This window comes from Leishmania mexicana, chromosome 33 (assembly GCF_000234665.1).
Source record: "Leishmania mexicana MHOM/GT/2001/U1103 complete genome, chromosome 33".
Taxonomy (NCBI): Eukaryota; Euglenozoa; class Kinetoplastea; order Trypanosomatida; family Trypanosomatidae; genus Leishmania; species Leishmania mexicana.
Window position 1 is genome coordinate 796,730 of NC_018337.1, and position 22,792 is coordinate 819,521.

Below are 22,792 nucleotides of genomic sequence, written 5' to 3' on the forward strand. Positions count from 1 at the left end.
CTAGGCATCTCCGACGCGCTCTGACCGGAGATGCACCTCACCATTGAGAATACGCTGCAGGGCTGCCTGTAAATCGTCGTCGGAGTCAATGTGCTCCAGCAGCGCGTACCGCACCGTTGTCGGCTTCGAGTGGCGCAGTACCACAATGGACCCCGCCAAAGACGCCGTCGCTTCCCCAGGAGGCGCCATTTGTAGGCCAAAGTCGGCTTGCAACTGCTGCAGCAGCTCCTCCTTGTGCTGAGATGCCTCGAAGAAAAGCAACGGGTCGTTCTTAAAGTACTGGTGCACGTTGTCGAGGTGGACGTGCTCGCTAAGGCTAAAAACGCACAGGGGGGACTGGCCGCGAATCTTGCGGGTCTGCGGCGCGCAAAACGTCGAGATCACTTTTGGCGTGTATTCGACCGGTTCTACCGGAAGCGCTATGGAGGACTGCCGCGAGGCTTCTCGTGTCTGGTGCTGGTTCTCATCTTCGTCAAGGTTCACGGAGTTCATTGGGGCCTCCGTACCGGAGCTGCACTCCTTCTCCGCGCAATCCAAGAAGAAACGCGCGACGGGATCGTAAGCGATAGTCTTTTTCGCGTACTGCACCATCTCAAGCTTCTCCTCTGCATCACCTTCTGCCGGGGTGTAGCGCAGTACGCCGAGCATTGGGAGTTGCGAGACGCCAAAGGCCTTTGCCACGCCCTTTTCAGGGCTGCAGCTACCCGCGAACACCAGGGGCAGCTCCTTCAGCTTCGGCGACATGGCCATGACCGAAAACATCGGCGGCACCTTGTTCTTAGCGGAGAGCAACACGCCGATCATCTTCTTTGGTGCGTCTCGAGCGGCCTGCTTCATCTGCTCTGCCGTCGTCACCGTCATGACCTTGCTCGAGCTGATTCCCTCCACCATCAAACTCTGCAGCGCCGCCGCTGTGCGTTGGCCGTGGTAATCCTGCGAGGAGGAGACGGACTTTGTCCCGCTCCTCCAGTACTTGATCGTCGGAAAGCCACGCACGCCAAACTGCTGTCCAATGTCGGCGTTCTTGTCAGCATCGATCGCGCCAACACGGATGGTGCCCTTCACCGACTCGGCAAACCGCTCATACTCGGGGTGGAACTGCTTGCAGTGGCCACACCACGGCGCGTAAAAGAGGATGACCACAGGCTTGTGTGTATTAACAAATGCATGCAGCGAGGCAGGCGTCAGCTCCGTGACAGCCGACGATCGTCCGTACGGGTACGCCAACGATGTGTGCACGAGACACGCGACCACAACAACCGCTCCAAGAAGCTGCACTGCTGATGCGGTGCTACGACACATCGTCGGCAGCGTTGGCACAGAGATCAAGAAGAGTCCGATGCACGACCGACGGAGTGGGAAGGAAGAGTAAATCTGATAGTCAAACGCTGCGTGCACCTCTGAGTGGTGGCGCGAAGAGGGTGGCCGAGAGGGGGGAAAGAGATCACCGATACGAGTCCAACCGAGAAGACAGCGAGAGGAGGAACGAAACAGTCATCACGAGCCAATAAAGAGGGACCGGTGAAGAGGGCGCCGTCAGAAGAAAATACAAGAGAAAACAAAATGAAAAGAAATGCCACGAGGAAGTCGTCACACTGTGCCGAGCGAGAGGAGCAACAAACAGGGTTACTGTGCAAGGCCCTTCGCCGGCGCGAAACGGCAGCGGCTATAATGCGCACCGTCGTGCAGCAACACAACGTGCAGACCAAGAAAGCCGCGTCGTGGACCGCGCAGAATTCTGCGTGTGATGGTTGGCAGACCACCTGCTTCTGTGGTACTGCTGATCACGCGAGGTGCGTGAAACAAGGCAAAACGTAAAAGAAAAACGAAAGAGAACGTTTTCGTTCTTATGGTGTCCTTGTTGTTCAGGATGCACTCTAAAATGTGTGCGGTGTGTGGGAGGTTGGGGTGTGGGGTGTCGTCATGCTTGCGGAGAGGGACGGGCAGTGAGAGAAAAAAGCACATGAGCGAGACCGCGGCGACGCAGTAAACCAGTTGCAGAGATGACGAAAGAGGAAGGTGGTGCGAGTCAACAGCATCCGTCCATGTAGGCAGAGGCGCCCACACACAGGAGAGCGGACCGAGAGATGGAGAAGGAGCGAACGAGAAGGTTAAAAGAGGGTGGTGCACAGCACAGAAAACCGTGTCAAAATGGAGCAAGCGGCAACACACAACAGGGCTGCCCCTGATGGGCGGTTTCATCTGTTTTTTTTTTCCTTCGTGCGGTGTCTCCTGGTTGCCCCTCTGCTGCGTGGCATGTCCGTGTGTGTCTGTGTGTATCTACGGGAGGGCCTCACTCGTACAGGTCCCCGAAGGGTGCGTTGTCACGCACTCACATGCTGAAACATGTAGCGGCGTCTCGTCCTCGCCGTGTGCCGGTTCATAGTCGCATTTCGTCTTCCTATTCAGTGCTGTCGGTTGTGCGTCCCGAGGAGAGCAACATATTCGAAAACGCACGCACACACAGAAACCCGAAGAATGCTCTGCGCGGCCCTCTTCCGCCGTTTCGATTCTTGCCCTTCAAAGGCAGGAAAGGATGCCGAGCACAGAGGAGAGGTCGGTCCATAGGGGTAGGAACCGGCCTAATCAAAAGAAAAAAGACAGTAGTCGCCGCCCTAACGTGAACGACGCGGCCTCCCCTCGTCATCTGCGCATGGCATCTGTCGTCCCATGTGATCGTGTGCGACTGTGCTAGAGTTCCCAGACGCACAGAGGAGCGGAGGGGGGAGGCATAAACAGGTGAGCCCATCGCCTAGAACAGCTTGCGTCAAATTCATCACCACGTCACGACAGCGGTTGCCGTCGGTGCAACAAGCACGACCCACATCGCGTCCTGGCTCTCACCCTCGTCGTGTGTGCACGTGATGTTGATGCCGCAACAGCAGGGGAAGAAATCAACGGAGATGAACACTGTGGAGAAAACAGTCAAGGCACGCAGGTGAGACTGTGTCTGCTCTATGGCACCGTACAAACTGCCGAGTGCTCCGTGACTCCGCATGCTCCTCCATGCGCGCCCCCGCGGGGAGGACGCCGTCAACGTAGAGCAACTTGTAGTCATCCGTGAGATCCGTGCCGTGGTCCATGACGCGCTCGCGCCTCTTGACCGACACCCTTGGCTCGCGCCAAATGACGCTGCAAACCAACGCCTTTTGTGACACGAAGCAGAGCTCGGTTACCGGTCGGGTCATGGGGCGCACGTGCGCAGGGACGCTACCGCAGCCAGTGAGCTTCGAGACGGCTGGAAAGCCGCCCTGTCGCCTGCTGGCGAAGGTGGAGGTCGGTCAGGAGACTACCCAGACCGCCGTTCTTGGTGGCGCACCGTCCTCGTTTTCGGGTGTAGAATCGAGCATGCTGAGTCGTCATCCATGCAGATCGCCAACAGCACCGCACCGCTCGCGTACACGCTGATCCGAAAGCGTAGAGGGAAGAAAGCGCGCATGATGAAGGAGGCGTACTGACCCTCCGCCACGCACGTCATCAGTGCGCCCTGGAAGTACTCAGGCAAGGGGGATATGTCCCTCCACTGCAGCAAGGACATGGTGCTTACCTCTGTGGTCTTGACGAGCCCCCTGTCGCCGTCAGAGACGAGCAACTCGAAAATACGCATCTCCGTGTCCGCTTAGCGCAGCCGCTCTACTCGCCGTCGCTCCTCAGAGCTGTTCTTGTCGGGAAATTGAACCTCCGCGCTAGAGGATCCCTCCCTGGGCATCCCTGCTTCCCGCTTCGCCTTCTCTCCCCCCCCCGTCCATCGGTAGTCTCTTGCAGTGCCACTCACTCGCCGTCATTCGGGGACGCCCTCATCGTGGCAGCGTCGGGCGAAGGCAGCAGAGGTACACAATGCTTTACACACTTCCCAGCTTTGTCTGGCGGAGTTGACGCAGGCGGCGAGCCTCGGCGAAGCGGCAGAGGCGGCGGTTGTTGTAGCCGTCAATGAAGCAGATTTGTTATTCGACTGCGTATCAGCAGGCTCAAGACTCTCGGACGGGCGCCACAAAGCACGTGTCTTTGTCATGACGCTGCGGCACTGGCATTCTTGAATGCCACAAGGGAGGAAGGGGGGAGGGGGGCTGAAAAAGGTCACAAGAGGCAGAGAAGAGCCAAGACACGAGCATGGCAATAACGGACCAACATGTGCACTGATTCCGAGATGCAGTGAAGAAGATGCCTGAATCCATAATTATCCTGTGACCGCCACCTGCGCCACGGTTGGGCAAAAGACGTTGCGGCGGGTGGTTGTACCGCGACAGAGGCCCCAGAAGGAAGACTATACCAGAGGCAACGGCGAAAAGAAAGAGACTGCAGATGTCGATGTGTGTGTGTCTGTGTGTGTGTGTCTGCTCTGGAGACCGCCACGAGTCGCTGTCACACACACACACACACCACTGATGAGTGCGTAGATAGCAATGTTGGAGCGGGTTGGTGCGTGCGCCGTCCCCATCCCCTCTGAAAACACACTACGCGCAAAAAAGACGCCCTCGTGCAGACGAAAAAAAAAAGAAGCGGAGGTCTGTGAGGCGCACGAGAGACCGAGTGAGCAACAACAGGACAACAACGTGCAAAGCTAAAAAAAGACACAACACGCCTGCCCGTTTCACCGCTCATGACCGGGAGACGCATTCACGTCGCCTCTAGTCGTGGGTACGCCGTCTTTTGGTGCGCGTGCGTGTGTGCGAAGTCCGTTGGGCTTTCAAAGTCGTGGGAACGCTATCTGAGCGCACAGCCTGTCAGCCCACCCACCCACCCCCGCCCAGCGAATAATGAAAGATAATATTCCGAGCGCTGTTGTGTTTGCGACAGCCCACCCACACATCGATCTCTTCGTCTTTGTGCGGGTGGAAGCAGAGGGGAGGTATCGGAGAGGGAGGGGAGGGGGCGGCGGGGAGAAACGATGATGACGGAAAAAAAAACAACGAGCACACAGAAACATATATATATATATATTGTATGTTGCTGGTGAAGTATAGAGACAGGGCGACTCGTCAAAATAAGATAGGTGCCCTACCCCTTTCTCCAACCCTCCCTCTTTCCACAGAAGGGCTGTCTGCGTGCTCGACGCCTCTCTCGGTGACTGTGTGCGCGCCGCGGTATATCTTAGTTTTGGCACTGTATCTCCTTTTTTTCTGCTGCCGTCTGCATCCGTCCCGCTCTGCTGGAAACCCGAGCCGAAGGTGAACGGGTAAGGTGCCGTCCCCTGTCATGCGAGAAAGAGCGAAGACGTTCATGAAACCAAAGGAGGGCGGAAGGCAAACAACAACGAGGGAGAAGCCGTCGCGTGAGTTGATGCATCCGTGATGCACTGCGCCAAAAAATGCAACCGAAAATATGAGCCTTACGTGAGCTAGGCCCACAGAGCCGACAGCGTCCGATTCTGTCCACCAAGAAGGGGTGAGAGGGGGACGAGGGGATACAGGGGGCCGCTCGTCTCACCTACACCCTCCCCCTCCCCCTCCGTCATCGCTCTCTCACTGTGCGCAGCGAGGAAGCATCATCGTTGTCTTGATTACGGAGATGAGGAGAAAGAAAGGCGCCAGCCGCCAAGTGTGAAGAGGGAGTGGCGGTGTTGTGTCTCGCATGGGAGACCATGCAACAAGGCGTAGAAGGGCAATCGGAGAGAAAGCGGGGGTTGCGTGGGGGAGAGAAGAGGGGGTGGGCGTGCGTGCGTGTGGAGGGAAAATGCTGATAGGAACAAAAGAGGTGGACGAAGGAGGCGTGGGGGAAGGCTGGTGCATGCGCACGCCTGCGCATCGCCGCAACGCACAACTACCACACAGAAAACAAAGCAAAGGGGTCAGCGGAGGGCCACGCCAACGGTCGCGATTCCGTCTCAGACCCACTGCGCAGTGACATGGGTTCAACGGAGATCGTGCAAACACCGCGGAAGCGGTAAGCCGAGAAACGAAAAAGGAAAAAAAAGGTACAGCGGAGCCAAGAATGCGCATACCGCTGCGTGCGTTCTTCTTCGTTGGCCGTGATGCACCGAAGGTGAGTCCTTCGTCATCGTCCTTTCATGACTCTCGCTTTGCCCCATCTCGGACTGCCTAGCCGCGTATCTGTGACCCAATGCAGCTGTGCGCGAGACATGGAGTCGCCTAATTGCTTCCTTGCTCCTGCCCAATGTTGCGCACTAACGCGCGACAGCTACGCTCGGTGGCACAAGAAGAGGTCCATCTCTTCACGGACTCGCGTGTCTGATAGAGACGAAGAGGGGGCGGAACACACCAAAAAAAAGCGAAAAGGTGAGGCGTAAACCACTCTACCACAGCCCCAGCAGAGGTGTGCATCTATAAGCTGAAGAGAAACACCGCACACACAGAAAAGCGCGCCGTCGTCGCGACGGCGGTGGTGGCAGGAGAGCGGCTTAGAATACAGCTGTGCGGGCACCGTCAGAAGCCGCAGTCTCCCCTTCACCCCCTTTCGCACTCACACGTCACGAGTTTCTGACGACCGAGCGCTCCATACCATCGCTCCATGTTTCAACCGCGCCTCATCGGCCTCTCCCCCGTTTCCTCACAACCCGCGTCAGAGCCATGAGTCAATAAAGTAGGTGGCGGAGTTGGAAGTGGCTGTGAGAGTGGGGCGGTAGCGCACGTACGACACATCCACGCTGCGCGACGCGTCTTTGGTGGACGACAGTCCGAGGTGCAGTTGCTGGTATGCATGCGGTGATGTGGCGGGCCCCTTTGAGGACGACGGCCCCTGCAGCTGGCTCGCGAGCGACGAGGGACACGGCGGCGCTGGCCGGACGCTGCAATCAAGCCGGCCTGACTCCTGCTGGACTGTGCGAGACCGCAAGCACGTAGTGAACGACGCGCCCCACCGTGTGCTTGCGTCGCACTGGACCTTTCCTGGCTTTGAGAGCAGCGGCTGCTCCGCCTCCAACGACTGGCTGGCATTCAATGACACCAGCGGCGACGCCTGCACACGCGGAAGCGGTGGCTTGACCGAAGATGACGCTACTGTGGGAGACGGTGTGCCGTTTGCCTCCTCACCGTCGCTGAGCGCGGGTGACATCAACGCAGGGTGCTGCGTCTGCCGTCCGCGGTTCTGACGTGCTTCATTGGCGAGCGCGCTGCACCCGCTCTCGCCACCCACACCTTCCACAGGGAGGCCTGCGTGCTGCGCGTCATGTGCGACGGCCGGGTTCCGCCGAAGTCCAGGAATGGGCAGAACGTGGAAGTACTGCGTTGCTGGAGGCATGAAAAGAGAGCAGCAGCTCTCGCCAAGCGCCTGTGCTGGTGACTGAATCATGGACACTGTCGGCGTACCGAGGTTCAACGTGTCGGCGACATAACGCGGGGTGACCCACCCACCTGCAGAGCGATCCGTAGACCTGTGCAACAGCCCAAGGTCACCCGTCGCGGCATCGGGTTGGAGTAGCTTCTGGGGCTGCTGGTGCGATGGTTGAGCCTGCACCTCCACGGACATCAACGACATCGCTGTCAAGTCCTCGGACGCCTCTTCAGCAACCCGTTCGGAACGCAGCGCGGTGCGAGATGGGCTTGTGTGAGCGGAGAAGGAGTGATCACGTGGAAAGATATGGACAGCGCCGAAGATAGGGGAGGTGCGCAAGACGTTCGGTTGCTGTCGCTGCGGTGGCTGCTGCTGCTGCACAGCAGTGCTCGAAGGAAAGTCGCCGAGAAAGCGTGAAGAGTGGCCCTCGGCGGAAGACGGCGGCGGCGTTGAATGCTGCTGCTGCGACACCTCGCTCGGGTGCGGCGTCCACACGCGCGTTGCCTGGCGGGCCCGCACGCGAATCGGTGACACAGAGCACTCGGAGTCGATGGTGCTGATGCTGTGGGCACCGCTCAGGTAGTCCGCAATGTTGCCATCGGAGAGCGGCGGCTCACCGCCACCTTCAGAAAAAGATACCCCGGTCGTCTGGCTCCCCGATGCGCGAGCGTTCTCTGCAACCTCAAAGGCGTTCACCACTGCAGTCGGCGTCGCCGCGTCCAGTTTATCATACCCCCATTCGTGAGCATCGCCCTGCAGTGCAGATACTACAGGGGACGGCGAGTCGGACGCACGAGGCGTGGAGGTCAGGGTGGCCGCTCCTGCCGCAGCGACACCGGTGGCCGTAAGCAGGGGGTACGCCGAGTACCCTTTCGTGGGTATGGGCGACAGTTTCACTGGCGTAGGGAAGCCCGTAATCTCCGCCAGGCTCTCCCAGCCTGGGGTTGCGCTGCCGCCTCTCCATCTGTGCGCCCGATTCAGCGGCGTGGGGGTGGTCAGCAAACCAGCATTCGGGGGCGATACACCCGATGAACACGTGCGCGCTGTCGGCGTGTGCGCGGCTGTGGCGGCGTGGGCGGTGAGCAGGCGAAGGAAAAGCCCTTGGCGAAGCGGTGATGTCAAGGGCGTTTTGAAAGCGGAGAGGTTGCCGTTTGTCCCCTCCAGAGTCGGGGGGACACACGGCGTGCCTTCCATCTGGTCAGCCTTTACCGCTGCAGACGAGTTCTCGGTACCGTCCTCGATGGCCGGCGTTGTGAGGCGCTCCTTGGCAGGCCCGCAGCCACTCGGCGCCTTTGCATCAGACGACTCCCCGCTGGCACCGACAGCGGTCGCCAGAGAGAGCACAGACGCGCTAGGAGTGGTGCAAGAAGACACAGAGGTTGCGGCATAGTGAACGGCGAAGTGTTCGTTGGAGCTGCAGTCGGTGCTCTCACATCCACCGGTGCTGTCGCGATTAGGAGCGAGCAGAGGACTCGCTCGTATGTCGCGAGGACGAGGAGGCGTGTGCGCCACGGCATCAACTACCGCGCAGGGTGCGGGAGGCGTTGCCTCCGGCTCAGGCACAAAGGTGCGACAGCGGGCCGAGGCAGTGGACATGTCTGTAAAGTCGTCGTCGTCACCGAAGAGCACACGCTCCGCACCCGCGGCAGCAATGGGGGTGATCCCACTCTCGGTGTTAGACGTGAGCAGGTGCGGCGGCGGCCTTGCAATACTACACGCATGCAGCGCTGGAACGGCGCCACGGTGCTCTCCACTCGCACTGTGCCGTGCGTCCGTGTAACACACAGCTTCCACTTCGCCTGCCGGTAAAGTGCTTGCCAGCTTTAGCGGTGGCCCAGTGAGCAAGTTCACAGCCTCGCGATTGCCCACCGCAGTGCCAGACGTCCACTGGTGAGGTACGCCTCTAGCTGCCGCACAGGGCACCGATGCTTCGGCACCTCCATGGGGACACAACAACAGCGCAGGACTTGAGGGCGCCACCACAGCAGTCGGTGGCCACTCTGCAAACCACGACGAATGGTAGTCACTGTCTGGATGTGCAGTCGAGTCGCCGTGGCTGTTTACGTCATCTGCAAACGGGCTTGGGCTCACCCCTTGCAGACTGTGGTGCGCACTTTGTCGCGACAGTGCCTGAGCGCCAGCGTTTTTCGGTATGCCGGATGTGTCGCCGACATCATGATCCGCGCATCCAGCAGGCGGCGGAGGCGGAGGCACGCGAGGCGAAGGTGAGTGAGTCGTGTGGGACAGAGCCCCGTCACTGCACCACTCACCCTCCGGCGCCATTACTGCGTTCACGGTGAGTGAGCTCCACGGCGACGCCAGCGCGCTCCGTTCATCGGCAGCGGTGGTGGTGCTGCCCAGGATATCTGCCGCCTCGCGCGGTCGGCTCCCTTGAAACGGTGTCGGCGACGCGGATGGAGGCACGCGGGAGGGTGAACGGCAGGAACTTCGCCGGATATTGCTCAACTTCACCACGGAGCGCGTCCCGCACTGGTATACGAGAACACGTCGTTCCGTGGCCAGCTGCATGTGGCCTGAACACCGACAAACGGAAAAGAAAAAAACAAACGTTGGCGCAAGAAAAAGTAGAAACAACGAGTGAGACGGTCCGTCCTCCACTCGCGGCGTCGACGATCTATCCAGTTATCGATCTATAGTGTGGCTGTGTGTGCGCGTGCTTGCTTTGAGAGATTGACGCGGCTTGCAAGGCGGCTGTGGACAGCGGGGGAGAGAGAGAAGCAGCCGTCTCGGCTCTCTCAGCTCCACAGAAAAGAGAGCAGGTTCGCTGTCGTCGCAAGCGCGCGTGTGTGACTCCACGCCAGCGGGTCTGCTTCTCGTACGTGCGTTGATTGTCTGGCTCACGTGTATGGATAGGGAAGTACGCGGGCAACTTGACAAGCGTCTCCGCGCCTTCCCGTGGTTGGCGTGGGGAGGAAGAAGGAGGGAGACGAGGGCGGTATCTTATGTAGGCAAGTCTCAGTCCGAGGCAGGCGACACACCACAACAGCAGGAGAGATGAAAGGCAGGCGAGGGAGTCGACGCGCCCAGAAAACCGCAAAAGACGCCAGTGATGACGAGCATGGGGAAGGAGTGGGTGAGGGTGGACCTGTTTGTATGCATGACGGTAGTAGAGGAAGGGGCATGGTGGAGCCTTGCGGCAGGGGAGCAGAGAAAATTACGAAGAAGCGAAGAGCCCGGTTGGCAAGGGGGGAAAGAACCCAAATGGGCCTGTGCACCCTGCACCGCGGGGCTGCCTTTGCTGCTTTCGCCACCACCACGAGGATACATGTGACACGTGGTGCATCTCACAAACATGTTCTACCCTCTTGCTTTGTTCGTTAAGACGGAGCGACCTCAGCTGCTGCTTCATTCAGGGCGCCAGCTGGAAACATCCCCTCCCCACCAACCATTCTGATTACGAGGATGCAGCATAAACACTGCGTTAGTGAGGAGCGCTTTTGCGGCGAGGTGGGCGTCACCTCGTGGCTACGACCTCTACTGGGGAGGGGAGGAGGCAGTGGACTCACTGCATCGTGAAGGCGAGGTCTGCGACGAGGGCGACGTGGTCGGACGGGTATTTCTTGTTCGGCAAGGCAAAGTTCTCTGTCAGCTCGGCCTCTGAGGGGATGGGCACCGTGCGTAGCACTTCCAGTGAGTCTTCGGAGAAGAAGATGTAGTCGATCACCTCGCGAAAGGTGAGCGTGAAGTTCGTCCACGGCAGTGAAAGGTCGGTGCGCTGGTAGGCGTCCTGGAGGCGCACTTGCGGTCCGTAGAGCGCCTCATGAAATACCTTTGTGATGACGCGCTCCCTGCCCTCCCCATGCACCGGGTCCTTTTCTGCCTGCGCCTGGTTGCCTGCCTCTACAGGGACCTCTGCCAGATCAGCCGTAGTGGGTGTCGCCGTTTCTGCTGGCAATTTGTCTTGCCGCTTGCAATCCTTTCGCGCCTCCGTGGCGTGCGGCAGCGCTGCGACTTTGCCAAACAGCTCCCCGAGGTCGTCGTCGTAGCCGAGCAGTCGCGCGCAGCCCCACCAGAAGAGCCTCCCTTTGTCCCAGGACGGGTGATCGGCCTCCACCTGCCCTGTTGTGAGGAGACGGTATGCACCGGTCGGGTGCGTGCAGTTGAAATCACCACACATGACCAGAGGTCGGCGCCGCCGAGCGCGGTTGGCTAAACTGAGCGGCGGCGGCGCCGCTGGGTCGGCGTCGGGCGAGATCAGGGTGGAGTCGTTCAGCCAGTGCAGAAGCATGTACGCTTGGAGAACGCGAATATGGCAAGCATTCGCGTGGTAAAAAAGATGCGTATTGCCGACCACGATCTCCTTGTCACTGGTCGATTCCCGCAGCACCACTCGCGCCCCAATGGAGGTGACCGCGGAGAGCGCTTCCTTGAGCTCAGGGCAGGCGCCCACTCGCTCCGCCAGTTCCGGAAACATGATGGAGAGGGTTTGAAAGTTTAGCGGAACGGACGCGTACTGCACGAGCTGGAAGCGGGACTCGCGAAATAGGAAGCCGCAGCCCTCCTTCACCGATCCAGACTTGTTGCAGTACACCCCGTCGTACCCGCACGCGCGCATCACAGGCAGAAAGTAGGATTGGAAGACGTCCCGACCGCACTCCTGCAAACAGACGATATCCATATGATAGGCCAAGAGTTCCTGCACAATGCGCACCTTCCGGTTCTCAAGGTCGAGGATGTCGTCGGTGGCGAACGGGTATATCTTCGCCTTGGAGCTCTTCGATGTGCAGAAGTCATCGTAGAGGATGTTGTACGTCACGACGCGGAAAGCTGGGTAGTTGACGACCGTCGTCGTCTCCTGCCACCGCGGCACCGGCGGCGGTAGCTGGCGCACGACACTGGGCAGGCGCATCTCCGTCCAGAGGCCCGTGGCGGGGTCCAGCGAGACGCGCAGCATCATCTCCTTGCCCTGGAGTTCGCTGGTCGGCGTGAACGTTGGCGCGGTGCCAACCACGCGTACGGCCGCTTCGCCGTGGTTTGTGCTGCGCGTGTTCGCCGACGCCTCAGACAACACGCACCACTCGTAGCACAAGCTCTCCTTGGCCGCAAAGAGCAGCGACACGTCAGCGCACGCGAGCGGGAGCCCGACGTACGGGATACCTGGCGAGGTGATGGAGACGACCGTGGGCACGTTGTAGAGCACGCGTACGATCGTCTCGTTGACGCACAGCACCCGAGCATGTCTCCAAAAGACACCGTTGGGCAGCTCGGGGTTCAGCTCCGTGAAACGTTCGGTTTCGTTCAACAACGGGAGGACAACCGACGTCGCCCCTGGCGCCGCCAGTGGACCATCCTCCTCCGCCATCCCTGCGAGATCGGAGGAGCGGCAGAAGGCGCGCACAATAGGGCAGTCAGCGAATATTTTCTCCTTCGTCGTCCGCTTCGAGCTCTGCCCGCTCGACCGCGGCGGCGCAAAAAGCAGCCGGATGCGCCCCAGCGTTTTCGATGCCGTCTCTTTCTCCTCTCGAGCCATACTCTTTGATACCGTTGTGGTGCCGTGCTTCGGCTGCAACGGTGCCGCGGCGCCGGCCGCCGGTGCCGGCGCCTCGATGGACAGGTCGAGAGTGATGACCTGGCTGCCCTCTGGATGGAGCACCACCACCTTGTTCTTGGCCTGCATTGTGCGCTTCAGAAGTGGGCGAGCCGCAGCCGATGGCGACGTGGGTGATGATGAGCCGCAGGGCACGGAAGCAACGCTGTGTGATGAACCGGTGCGCGATGACGCTGATTCAATGGCCTGTGTAGCGCGACTCGCTTTGCTCCAGCGACGCTGCGCCTTCTCCGTTCGATAATCTGTCAGGAATGACGCAGAGGAGGGGGACGCGGTAGCAGTCTTGGTGGGCAGCTTCTTCTTCAGCGAGGTCGAGTCAGTGACTGGTGTGCTCGCGGCGGCGTCGTGCCGATGCGTGTCCACGTGCGGGGTAGTGGCGTCGACCGAGGTGGTATGAGTAGCGCCAAGGGATGAGGCAAAGAGGCGAAAGCGGCGCAGCGGCAGCTGACGAAGCATGGAGGAAGACGAGTGGCAGCGGCACACCCGTAAACGTGCACACAGTGAACGGCGGTGACTAAAGCACAAGGGAGAAGCACTCGTGCCGGAGAATCATGCGGCCCAATGACAGACGTGTGCGCGAGCGCCGTCGCCGAACCCAAGACACACAGGGAATCACGCGAAAAACAACTGATGGGAAAGAAAAAAAAGAAAAAGATAGGCAGCAGGTAGAGTCGTCACACCTATCCGATTTGCCGAGCCCTTGCGGCGAAGGTACACAGAGAAGCAGATCAGGTTGGAACGAGGAAAAAAAAGAAAAACGAAGAAGGTGCAGATGTTGAGATGGCGCCCGAGGGAGACGACGGGTGGGGAGGGGCATGAAAAGTGCGCGTGGGTGAAAGAAAGGGGAAGGGGGTAGGCTGCCTTTCTCTAGAGCGGTGCCGCCGCGGGTGACCGTGGTCTGCCGCCAGCGCCACCGGCGCCCGCCTACCCCAAACCCTCTGGAAAAGCTGACAGCTACGGTGCAGAAAGGAGACGCGTCGCTCTCTTGCGACCGTGCGACGGGAGCAGTCCCCACAACAGGCGAGCACCTCGGTGCGGTCGAAAAGGACTTGTTTGAGAGGGGAAGCGGTGAACCGTGCAACTGACAGCGTCCATACAACACTCTGCGGGTAGGTAGGGGCGAGCCATCAGGGCGGAGCCGCGCGGACGCGGACGCGGACGGCTGCCCCTGTGTTGGTGTTTCTCCTCATTCGTCGGTTCGCTTCCGCTCAGCAGCGGAGGCTCAGGACAACCCTTTCAATGAACACACTAGTGCACACCTGCTCTCACGGATAGCCACACAGAGAGAGAGCGGCCACCCAGCACCACAGCGATGCCATCACCACCGCTCAGCCGCGGCGTGCGAGTAGCGGAAGGAGCAACGCGCCACCACTCTAGCTATTCTAGCCAGGAAAGCCGACTAGGAAAGCTGCCGATGTTGTGTCTACGTTGCTGCCTCTGGCGGTGGTGGCACCTTCCCACGATAATCCTCTGCGGTGTCCCAGCACTTGGGCTTCACCGTGTTCACCGTCATCGCCACCATCGGCGCCACGCAGGTCCCCATGCCGTCCCATGCAACTTGAAGAACAAAGCTGCAGCACAGCAGAACAGTGAGCGCTGCTACGACACTCATCGTCACAGAGGCACTCACAAACGCCTCATACGAAAAGGGTACGAGCACGGCGTTGCCTCTCGTCGGCACACCGTCTGGCACCGCAACACGTGCCGTCTTTGTCAGGTACTGCTGCATCTCCTTATCTGCAAAGCCGTAGGCTAGCACAATCGTCACCAGGAAGAGCAGCGCGCCGCTCATGCACACGTACACGAGCACATCCTTCACCACCGGCAAAAACGGCCTCTGCAGGGTGGCCAGGGAAAAGAATGAAAACCACTGAAGGAGGGTTGTTATGGCAACCATGGCGCCGCGGATCTGGACAGGCTGAGAGGCAGCATAGCGGGGAAAGGACGGCGGTGGTGCCACACGGAGCAGACAAGAGGAGATGTGTAGACGAGTCAACCAGAGAGAGCCGCACGAAAGCACGCTCGTGCACACCGCAACAATGCCAAGAGACAGAGGAGCAGAGGGGGGATGCGATGGTGCGCGAGAAGGGTGGGGCAGAGAGGGGAGAAAACAAAGCATCGCAAAAGAAAAAGGCAGGGCAATGCAAGCGCTCACTGCTGTCTTCCTGGCAGTCAACAGAAGCTAGAAAAAAGGACCACAGACGCCTCGCAGGACGGCTTTTCATGCGCACCAGCTCGGCACAGCGAACAGCAATAGCTCTCACTGGCCCGCGACTTTGATTTACACTGGTTGCTCGCCCAACGCTTCGCCAGGGACGCTCCTTCAGCTAAACCCGAGAGGCTAGACCAGCACCGTGCTGGTTTTACTTCCTCGCATTACCACCCATGCGAGAGGTGTCCGGGGGAAGATGCGTCGGTCTCGCTACCGTCTCTGCTGAACTCGTGTTCATTCCGATTGGTCCACGGCGACCCCCCCCCGGTGTTCCTTGTGTTGTGGAGCATGAAAAAATGCACTGTAACGGACACCAGCGAGGCACACAGACAACAATGTAGCCAACAGCGTGTGGTTGAGCCACGCGGCAATGAATAACAACGACGACACTTTTCAAAAGAAAAAAAGGAAATGTGAAAACGCATGCCTATCGGGACTGGTGGCCCCGACCTCCTTCAACAGAAGTGTGTGCTTGGGTGTGTGTGCAGGCCCCCAGACGTCGCTGGATAGGCACCTTCTTTGCGCACATTCGACCCCCATCAAGCACTCCCCTCTCCCCCTTTTGCCTGCGTACACACCACGGCCAACCGATACAGACACCAACACACAATTCTGGCGAAGCAGCCGTTCCGGGAGCCACTACACCTTCTGGTGTGTGTCACGACGGCCAGTTTCTTTTTTTTTGAATCACAATTTTCGGCCGTCCACCAAGTCCTCCAACTCGTCGATCGACGACGGAATCCGTGACAGCTCCAGACGGCACACGACAGGGTTGTCTCGGCCGGTCTCTTTCGACTCCTCCGGCGTCAAGGACGGGTACGGGTTGCGAATGAAGCGCGAGCTCACAAACGGGTCCTCGACATCGATGAACATGCGGAACTTCGACATCTCCTTCGCGTTAAATCCGCGGTCCAGGTGGTGGCTAATCACGAGGCACCGGTTAGTGTCCACGTGGATCTTCTCGGCGGCTCGCATGTACAGATCAAGGTGAGGTTGTCCCTTTATCTTCCAATCGTGCGCCTCCTCGCCGTCGATGGAGGCCACGAAGAGACGCGCCAACTGCGGGTTCGAGGCGAGCAGCTGCTTCAGCGTCCGGCTGTACGACACCACCGCCAGCGCCACACCGTTCTCCACCAGGCCCTTGAGCAGGCAAAAGAGGCTTGCATTGACAGGTGGCGGCGACATGACCACCATCTCCGTCATCTCCGCCAATTTTGCATTCGCCAAGCCGTACCGCGTCTCGACGATCTCGGCATCTTCAGGTGTGCCCAACTCCAGGCACAGCCCACGACGCTGCAAGATTTTGTCAATGCCACTAAACGAAATCTCGCCGTCCTCGTGCTGGTAGACGACCTTTTCGATAAACTCCTCCGGTGTTAGCGAGGGGATGGGCCGGTTGTGCAGCACCCGGTACGTATCGAAGAGCGTCTCCAGCGTCTTGTACCACGAGCGGTAACTGTATTCAAGGAGATTGTCGAAGAGGCAGTCGGAGAGAAGCACAACACCGTCAAACTGCGCGACCTGGCTCTGGCGCGTGCGCGGGATGGCGAGGTGCGTCGTTTCGGGGCAGCGGCCAAAGCCGGTGTGAAGGTGGATGCGCTCACCAGGGGTACCGTGGATGAAGCGCAGGCTCGTCCCCGAGAGGAGGTCGTACGTGATGTTCGCGCGGTCCACCACCACGCGCAGCACCGCGCCACGCCACTTGATCGTGAAGGAATACCGCTCAATCCTGGCTGGAAGGATGGGATGCACCTGCAGTCCCTTGTGGGACAGTCGAACCCCACCGCAACCGAAGATGAGCCCTGGCAGCGTCGACGCTATCGCGCTAAAGTGCAGGCCACCCTCGGCGGAGTGGACAATGTTATCGAGATCGATGTTGGCCAAGGAGCGCAGAAGTGGCATCGGCTGCGAGAAGTTTGACCGCGCTCGGCAGAGCGCGTGTACCATCACAAACAGCGACTCAGGCGAGTCAAACGTGCAGAGTGGGAGGTAATACTCGAAGTTCTGCAGAAAGTCGCGCTGGTCAAACTCGTCGGGGTAGAGCAGCATGCCAAGCAGCACCTCGGGCACGTCGATGAGCTTACGACGATAGATGTGGATCGGGTGGTAGTTCAGATGAAGCGGGTGCATGGCCCGCTCGTTGCCCCAGTTAATCAAGGTGTCGAAGTTGTCATGCACCATGTACACACCGAGTCGCTCGTGGCGCTGCGGCACAACGATGCCCTCGCCGACGGCCTGCAGCTCGACCATCTCGTGCCGGGACATCCCTAGCGAAGCGAAGACGCTGTTCAGCTGCTCCTCGGTAAGGTGCTCACGCTGACGGTCCAGAAACGAGAAGGCGGAGGCGATGTGCCTCCGCGCGGAGATGTTGACGTAGAAGTTGCCCGAGGCGTTGCTATTGTACTCATCGGTGCCGGCGATGTTGTCGAGGCGGAAGACGGTGTGGTCGTCCTGCCACTCCCCACATTGGGGCCAGATGCGAGCCGACTCCATCATCAGCTCGAGAAGCAGCAGCCGATCCTCGGCCGAGATGCTCTCCGCTGCCTCGTCGTAGAGGGCGATGAGGAAGCCGATCTCGGCGTTCACGTGGAAGCGAGCGTTGCTCACGTTGGCCGCATGCGTGGAGTGGACGCCGCTGATCGTTTTCAGTGGAAATACGGCGCCGTGGTTCATGGCGAGCACGCGCGCATACTTCCGCGACTGTGGCAGCATGTGGTAGACGCTCTTGAGCAGTCGCAAGCACGCCTCCGGCTGCATGAGAAGGTAGTACAGTCCATAGTAGATGTACTCGGACAGGTTGAACTGCAGCCCGTCGCCGGCAGCCGAGAGCCCAGAGCGCGACAGCCCACCCTCCAGACCGTGGCTGACCATAAACATGCGAAACGCATTGTAGACAAAGGGCAGCGAGCTGCGGCTGGGACTCAGCTCGTCCTGCAGCTTGACATCCGCGTCAAACGTCTTCCAGAACAACTGGAGCGCCGCCTTCTGATCTGCAATCATCTCCTCAATCGTCGGCAGCGCTCGCGGGCGCTGTTCCGCGGTTTCGCGTGTGTGGCAGGCACGGAACGTCAGCACGACGCTATCCGGCACCGTCTCGGGCGTCAGCGGCATCATGAATCGCTTCTTGATCACGTACGACTTGTGCGCCTTGTTGGGGCTGTGGAAGGTGTGGTAGCTCCACGAGCCTGGTCGAACAAAGGCGGAGTTGTTACCGCCATCCCGATCGCCGTTACCGTGCTCCTTGCTCTCTGCATTGCTGCAGCTGCTGGCGCCGTCCCGCGCGCCGCTGCCGCCGCCCGCGCTCACATTGTACCGATCGCGCGAGAACGGCGACGTCGTATCGCTTCCGGATTCGAGAATCCATGGCGTGGCATCCACCTCCGCTTGTAGCAGGCGATATGTGTCGCCGTACTTCACCACACACTCCACCTCTGTGAATGTCGTCACCTCCTTGTACGAGGTCAGCGAGCACTGATGCACGTGATCCATTTGTTGGTGGGCAACATCCCAGCACTCCTGGTCAATGGAGAGCAGCACGACAAGCTCGATGCGATAGTTCAGGTCGCTGTGCGAGCAGTGCGTCCTGTGCGACGAATGTATCTGCAGTGCCCCGTCGGACATGCTATCCACACTAAGATTGTGCGGCGCGCCGGAGCCCGTCAAGCCGTTGCCGAAGCCGATTTTAGCGTCGCTGCCGACAGACACCGGCGAGTCCTTGGCGCCGAGTCGGAAGTCGCTGTAGCACACCTGCGCACCCCACGTGCTCAGGTCGCTGAGCCCGACTGTGCGCACGTATTTCGTGTTGAAGATGAGCCCCCCATCGGCGCTCATGACATCGGAGCAATAACTGCGATAAGCACCGTCGTCGAGGCTCAGCTTTCGGGATGGGATCGACGACAGCGTGCCTGATTCACCGTCCAGCATGCAGTCGAAGTCGACCGTGCAGATACTCGCCCCCACCTGATTAGTGCGAGGAATGCCCATGTACTCCGAAATGTCAGTCGGCTCTTCGTGGTAGATGCCATTCATTAGAACCTCCGTCTTGAAGCCAACCCTTTCCACCTCGCTCAGGTGTCGCAGACCGAGGTTACCGTTGGTGCTGTACATGACACTATCAGTGACGCTGTTCGACACGAAGGCGGACGCCTCGATGCTCTGAACCACGTTTCTGCCCTCGAGAAGAAAAATGGGCTTCTTCGGGACTTCGTAGTCTCGCGCTAAGATTGGGTTCATGGTCACCGCCGCCGGTGGCGCAACACCAAAACAGATATATATATATATATATATATGAGCTTCAATGAAACACACACACGCAGAGCGAGAGCTGCGAGCACCAAGATCAGAACGACCGAGGTGGTGTTCCGCCACACACACGCAACACCAGCGAGGACACGAGGGGGAGGAGGGAGGAAGAGAGGAGGGGAGGCAAAACCGTTGGCCTCGACGACACAGAGAAAAAACCACGAAAAAAAAACGTCAAGACGCGCAATGCCTTGAAACCGCCTTGGAGGAAAAGGAGAGAGGTGGTGGGAGGGAGGGAGGGAGGCCGACAGGAAGCGTAGAAGTCGAGAGAAGAGAAGCAGTAGAGGCGACCACAGGGTCAGAAACAGCCACAGAACGGAAAATACAACCGCACAGTACACAGTACAGAGAAAGTCGGAGAAGAGCCAGAAAGATGGCGGTGTAGGGGATGAGAAGCTAGCGAGAACGCGAGAGCACTCCAGAACACGATAACGAAAACCACACCCCGAGTATATACTACATAGACGTGAAAAGAGTAGAGTCCGGGGCGTGGTTGTCGACGTTGGGCGTCAATGGCGTGAAGACGATGAGGAGCAAGAGAAGGAATGTTAGCGGCAATAGCCAAGGTGCCGTGCTGCCTCTGCGAGGTGGGAAGGGAGGAGGAGGCAGATATAGACACATATATACCCGTGGGTATGCGCGTGCTTTGGTAGAGCTAGCGCTGGTAGGGCGCTCGGCTGTGCGAAGGTTGCCTCACAATAGACGCAGGGTAAGGGAGCAGAAAACACGTATATATGCCGACGAAGCGACACCCTACACCGTATCAATCGCCACTTCCGGCCAATAGTTGATGCGGAAAACACAAAGGAGAGACACAACTCACTCCCTCAACAGCCCGATGCAGAGAGAGCCAGACACCTTCGAGCACACGCGCAGACCCTCCCGCGAGTGCACGCACACACACAAACACACAAATTACCCCACAGAAACAGTAAAAAAAAGATTTAAAACGATCCGGAGGCGAAAGGGTAAAAGAAGGAACGCGGGCGCACTACTAAGACTCGGCCCCGCTCTGGTTGAGCCTCCGGCACGGCCAGCACAGAAGAAATCCGCTCACCGTGATGCACAGTGCCCCGCCTGTGCACTCCCTCTCTGCACGAATGCTCTTACGGAGGCGACAGTTGCGTATCGATGGCACAAACGGATTGGAGAGGTCTCCTTCCGCCCTACCACCCAAGAGGAGTTTAGGTCCGCAGGTGTTGCTCGAGTGGAGAGTACAGAGACTCCAAGTTGCGTCTTCGTCACCTTGGCCACGGTCTGGACTCCTTCCTCTCTCCTTGGTGGCCACCGGCACCGTGTCCCTATATCACGTGTTCGCAGCGTGGTACTTACACTACACCTTCCCGCGTTCGTACGGACAACGAGTGCACGGCAGGTGTATGCGGCGACGGCAAACGGTGATCCTCCTCCGCTCCCTCTCTCTCCCCTCACACCCACCCACCCACACACACACACACGAGGAAACAAAAATAAATAAAGACAACCAACAACAAGAACGGGCCAACAAGGAGGGAAGACGAGGAAGGCGATTCGCGTGTGTGCCGAAAAAAAAATACGAAGAGTGCAGACGAAGCAGAAGTGGCAACAGCTAAGGAAACAACAACAAGAAGAAACACGTAATAGTAATGATACTTGTACGAGCGAGGAGGACCTCTACGGAGAGCCACACACAGAGGAGGTGGAGAAGAAAACAAACAAAAAAAGGGAGGAGATACCTGCACACGCAGCCACCCCGACCTATCTGAGTTCGCCTCCCTCGCCAAAAAAAAAAAACGCTCCACTCTAGACGGAGAGCAAAGGCAAAAAAAAAGACAAAAAAGAAAGTGTGCGGGGGGTCCGCCGGTCCAGGCACGCACTATTGCCACCCTACTACGGGGTCGTTGAGACACAGCTGGAACACCAAAAAGGAACGACAACGAGACACACACACACACACACACCGATATACACCGATATACACAGATATACACGCACACACGCGCAGCACAGAAATAAAAAAAGCGTGCTGACGCACGTACGGCAACACAGGAGAACGACAACGAAGAGCAGGAAACGACTCGGCACAGAAAGAAAACAGAGCCCAATGCAGGCGCGAGGGTATCGATGTTTGTCCGTCTGTTGCGTCCGTGCTCTTCGCGTCGTCCCGTCGGATGCCACTCGACGAGCCGCTTACTTTTTTGTTGTCGTTCCGAGGCAGCTCTGCGAATCTTATGCGACGGCGCGCGGCCTGTTCTCCTCTTCCTTGTTGCTTGTGCGTTGCCAGACGCTGCACCTTCTGGATCAGCGTGAGCGGGTCGCAGGAGAGCCTGTTATTACGGAGGATGGGGAGCGATGGTACGTGTGTGTGTGGAGGGGGAGGGAGGACAGCGACTGCGTCAGGCGGAGAGGATGCACGAAGGCCAAGGCTCGCTTTGTTCTCGTATCGTTGCTCCTGTCCGACTTCCTTTTTCACTTACTGCTCTCCTCTTCGTTCTGCGTGTGCGTGTGTGTGTTTGTGTGTGTGTGTGTGTGGCTGCCACCACGTCGGATGAGCGCTCGCTTCGAAGGGATTACGGGAAAAAAACTCCAAAAAAAAGAAATGAAAAGCAGTTCCTCTTCCGTTTTTTATTCGCTGTCGCGGGGTGGTGGGGTGGTGGGCTGGTACGCTTGTGTGACGGCGCCGTGGACACACAAGACAGGTCTGTGAGAGCGTCCGCTAGTGGAGAAGGGGACTATCAAGATGTGCGTGAGAAAGACAAAGACGAAAGCCGTCCACAGACTCACGTGCAACCCCTTTTCAAGGCTCCGAGAGGAAGGCGAGGGAGGAGGTCAAAACGAAAGCAACGCTGCCTGTGGATCTGTGCGGGGCGCGGGTGATGTCTCGCTATGGCGTCGCTTCTACCACCCAGCAGCGTGGCGAGTCTGACTAGAGAACGGCCCCGAAATACGTTTATTTCCTTGCGCTTGTATCTCTGTGTTGGATGCGATGCGAATGTAAAAAAAGGATGTGCAGGGTGGTCAGTACGGGCGGGTGGGGTGGGGGTGTCGTGAAGGTTGAAAGAGGAAGGCGGAGGAGCGGGCAGGCCAAATAGAGGAGAGAGAAGCGGAAGGGAGAGGAGGGGCAAAAGAAAAGCCGAGACCGCGACCGAAATAGTACGCACATCCTGAGAGGGAATGTGCCGGTCGTGGGAGGCGCTGCGCTGCCCGCAAAAGGCAAGGCACCAGCCATCGTCAAATGAACGTCCGCTCACAGGCGTGCGACGCAACACCGAGAGAGCGAGCCCGGTGCGCGTCTGCTATCACACTCCTGCGAGCACCGCTCGTGATGTACAACGCCATCGACCGACTTTACCGTCCGCTGCTGCGTCTCTCACTTTTTCTCTGCACGCACTTGACGCATGTTTCCTGCTCCGTGTGCTTTGTTTGCTTCCTGGACAGCACAAGGAGGAAACGACATATACACACACACACACAAGTACACGCACGCGTGCGATGCACCT

The 22,792-nt window shown here is 58.9% G+C and overlaps 5 protein-coding genes across 5 annotated transcripts; all 5 read right to left on the reverse strand.

The window, feature by feature from the left end:
- On the reverse strand, positions 1–1,302 carry LMXM_33_2200 (conserved hypothetical protein; the record flags this gene model as incomplete). Its single annotated transcript, XM_003878724.1, has 1 exon — positions 1–1,302. The coding sequence occupies one exon, from the start codon at positions 1,300–1,302 to the stop codon at positions 1–3; it is 1,302 nt and encodes a 433-aa protein (XP_003878773.1).
- Positions 1,303–6,519: 5,217 nt separating this feature from the next.
- LMXM_33_2210 (hypothetical protein, unknown function) lies at positions 6,520–8,424 on the reverse strand (the record flags this gene model as incomplete). The annotated part of the gene is made up of 1 exon (XM_003878725.1): positions 6,520–8,424. One exon carries the CDS (start codon positions 8,422–8,424, stop codon positions 6,520–6,522), a length of 1,905 nt encoding a protein of 634 aa, XP_003878774.1.
- A 2,329-nt stretch (positions 8,425–10,753) lies between these two features.
- Positions 10,754–12,868, reverse strand: LMXM_33_2220 (conserved hypothetical protein; the record flags this gene model as incomplete). Its single annotated transcript, XM_003878726.1, has 1 exon — positions 10,754–12,868. The coding sequence occupies one exon, from the start codon at positions 12,866–12,868 to the stop codon at positions 10,754–10,756; it is 2,115 nt and encodes a 704-aa protein (XP_003878775.1).
- A 1,354-nt stretch (positions 12,869–14,222) lies between these two features.
- On the reverse strand, positions 14,223–14,696 carry LMXM_33_2230 (conserved hypothetical protein; the record flags this gene model as incomplete). The annotated part of the gene is made up of 1 exon (XM_003878727.1): positions 14,223–14,696. The coding sequence occupies one exon, from the start codon at positions 14,694–14,696 to the stop codon at positions 14,223–14,225; it is 474 nt and encodes a 157-aa protein (XP_003878776.1).
- Positions 14,697–15,698: 1,002 nt separating this feature from the next.
- LMXM_33_2240 (conserved hypothetical protein) lies at positions 15,699–19,244 on the reverse strand (the record flags this gene model as incomplete). Its single annotated transcript, XM_003878728.1, has 1 exon — positions 15,699–19,244. The coding sequence occupies one exon, from the start codon at positions 19,242–19,244 to the stop codon at positions 15,699–15,701; it is 3,546 nt and encodes a 1,181-aa protein (XP_003878777.1).
- Between the last annotated feature and the right edge of the window lie 3,548 nt (positions 19,245–22,792).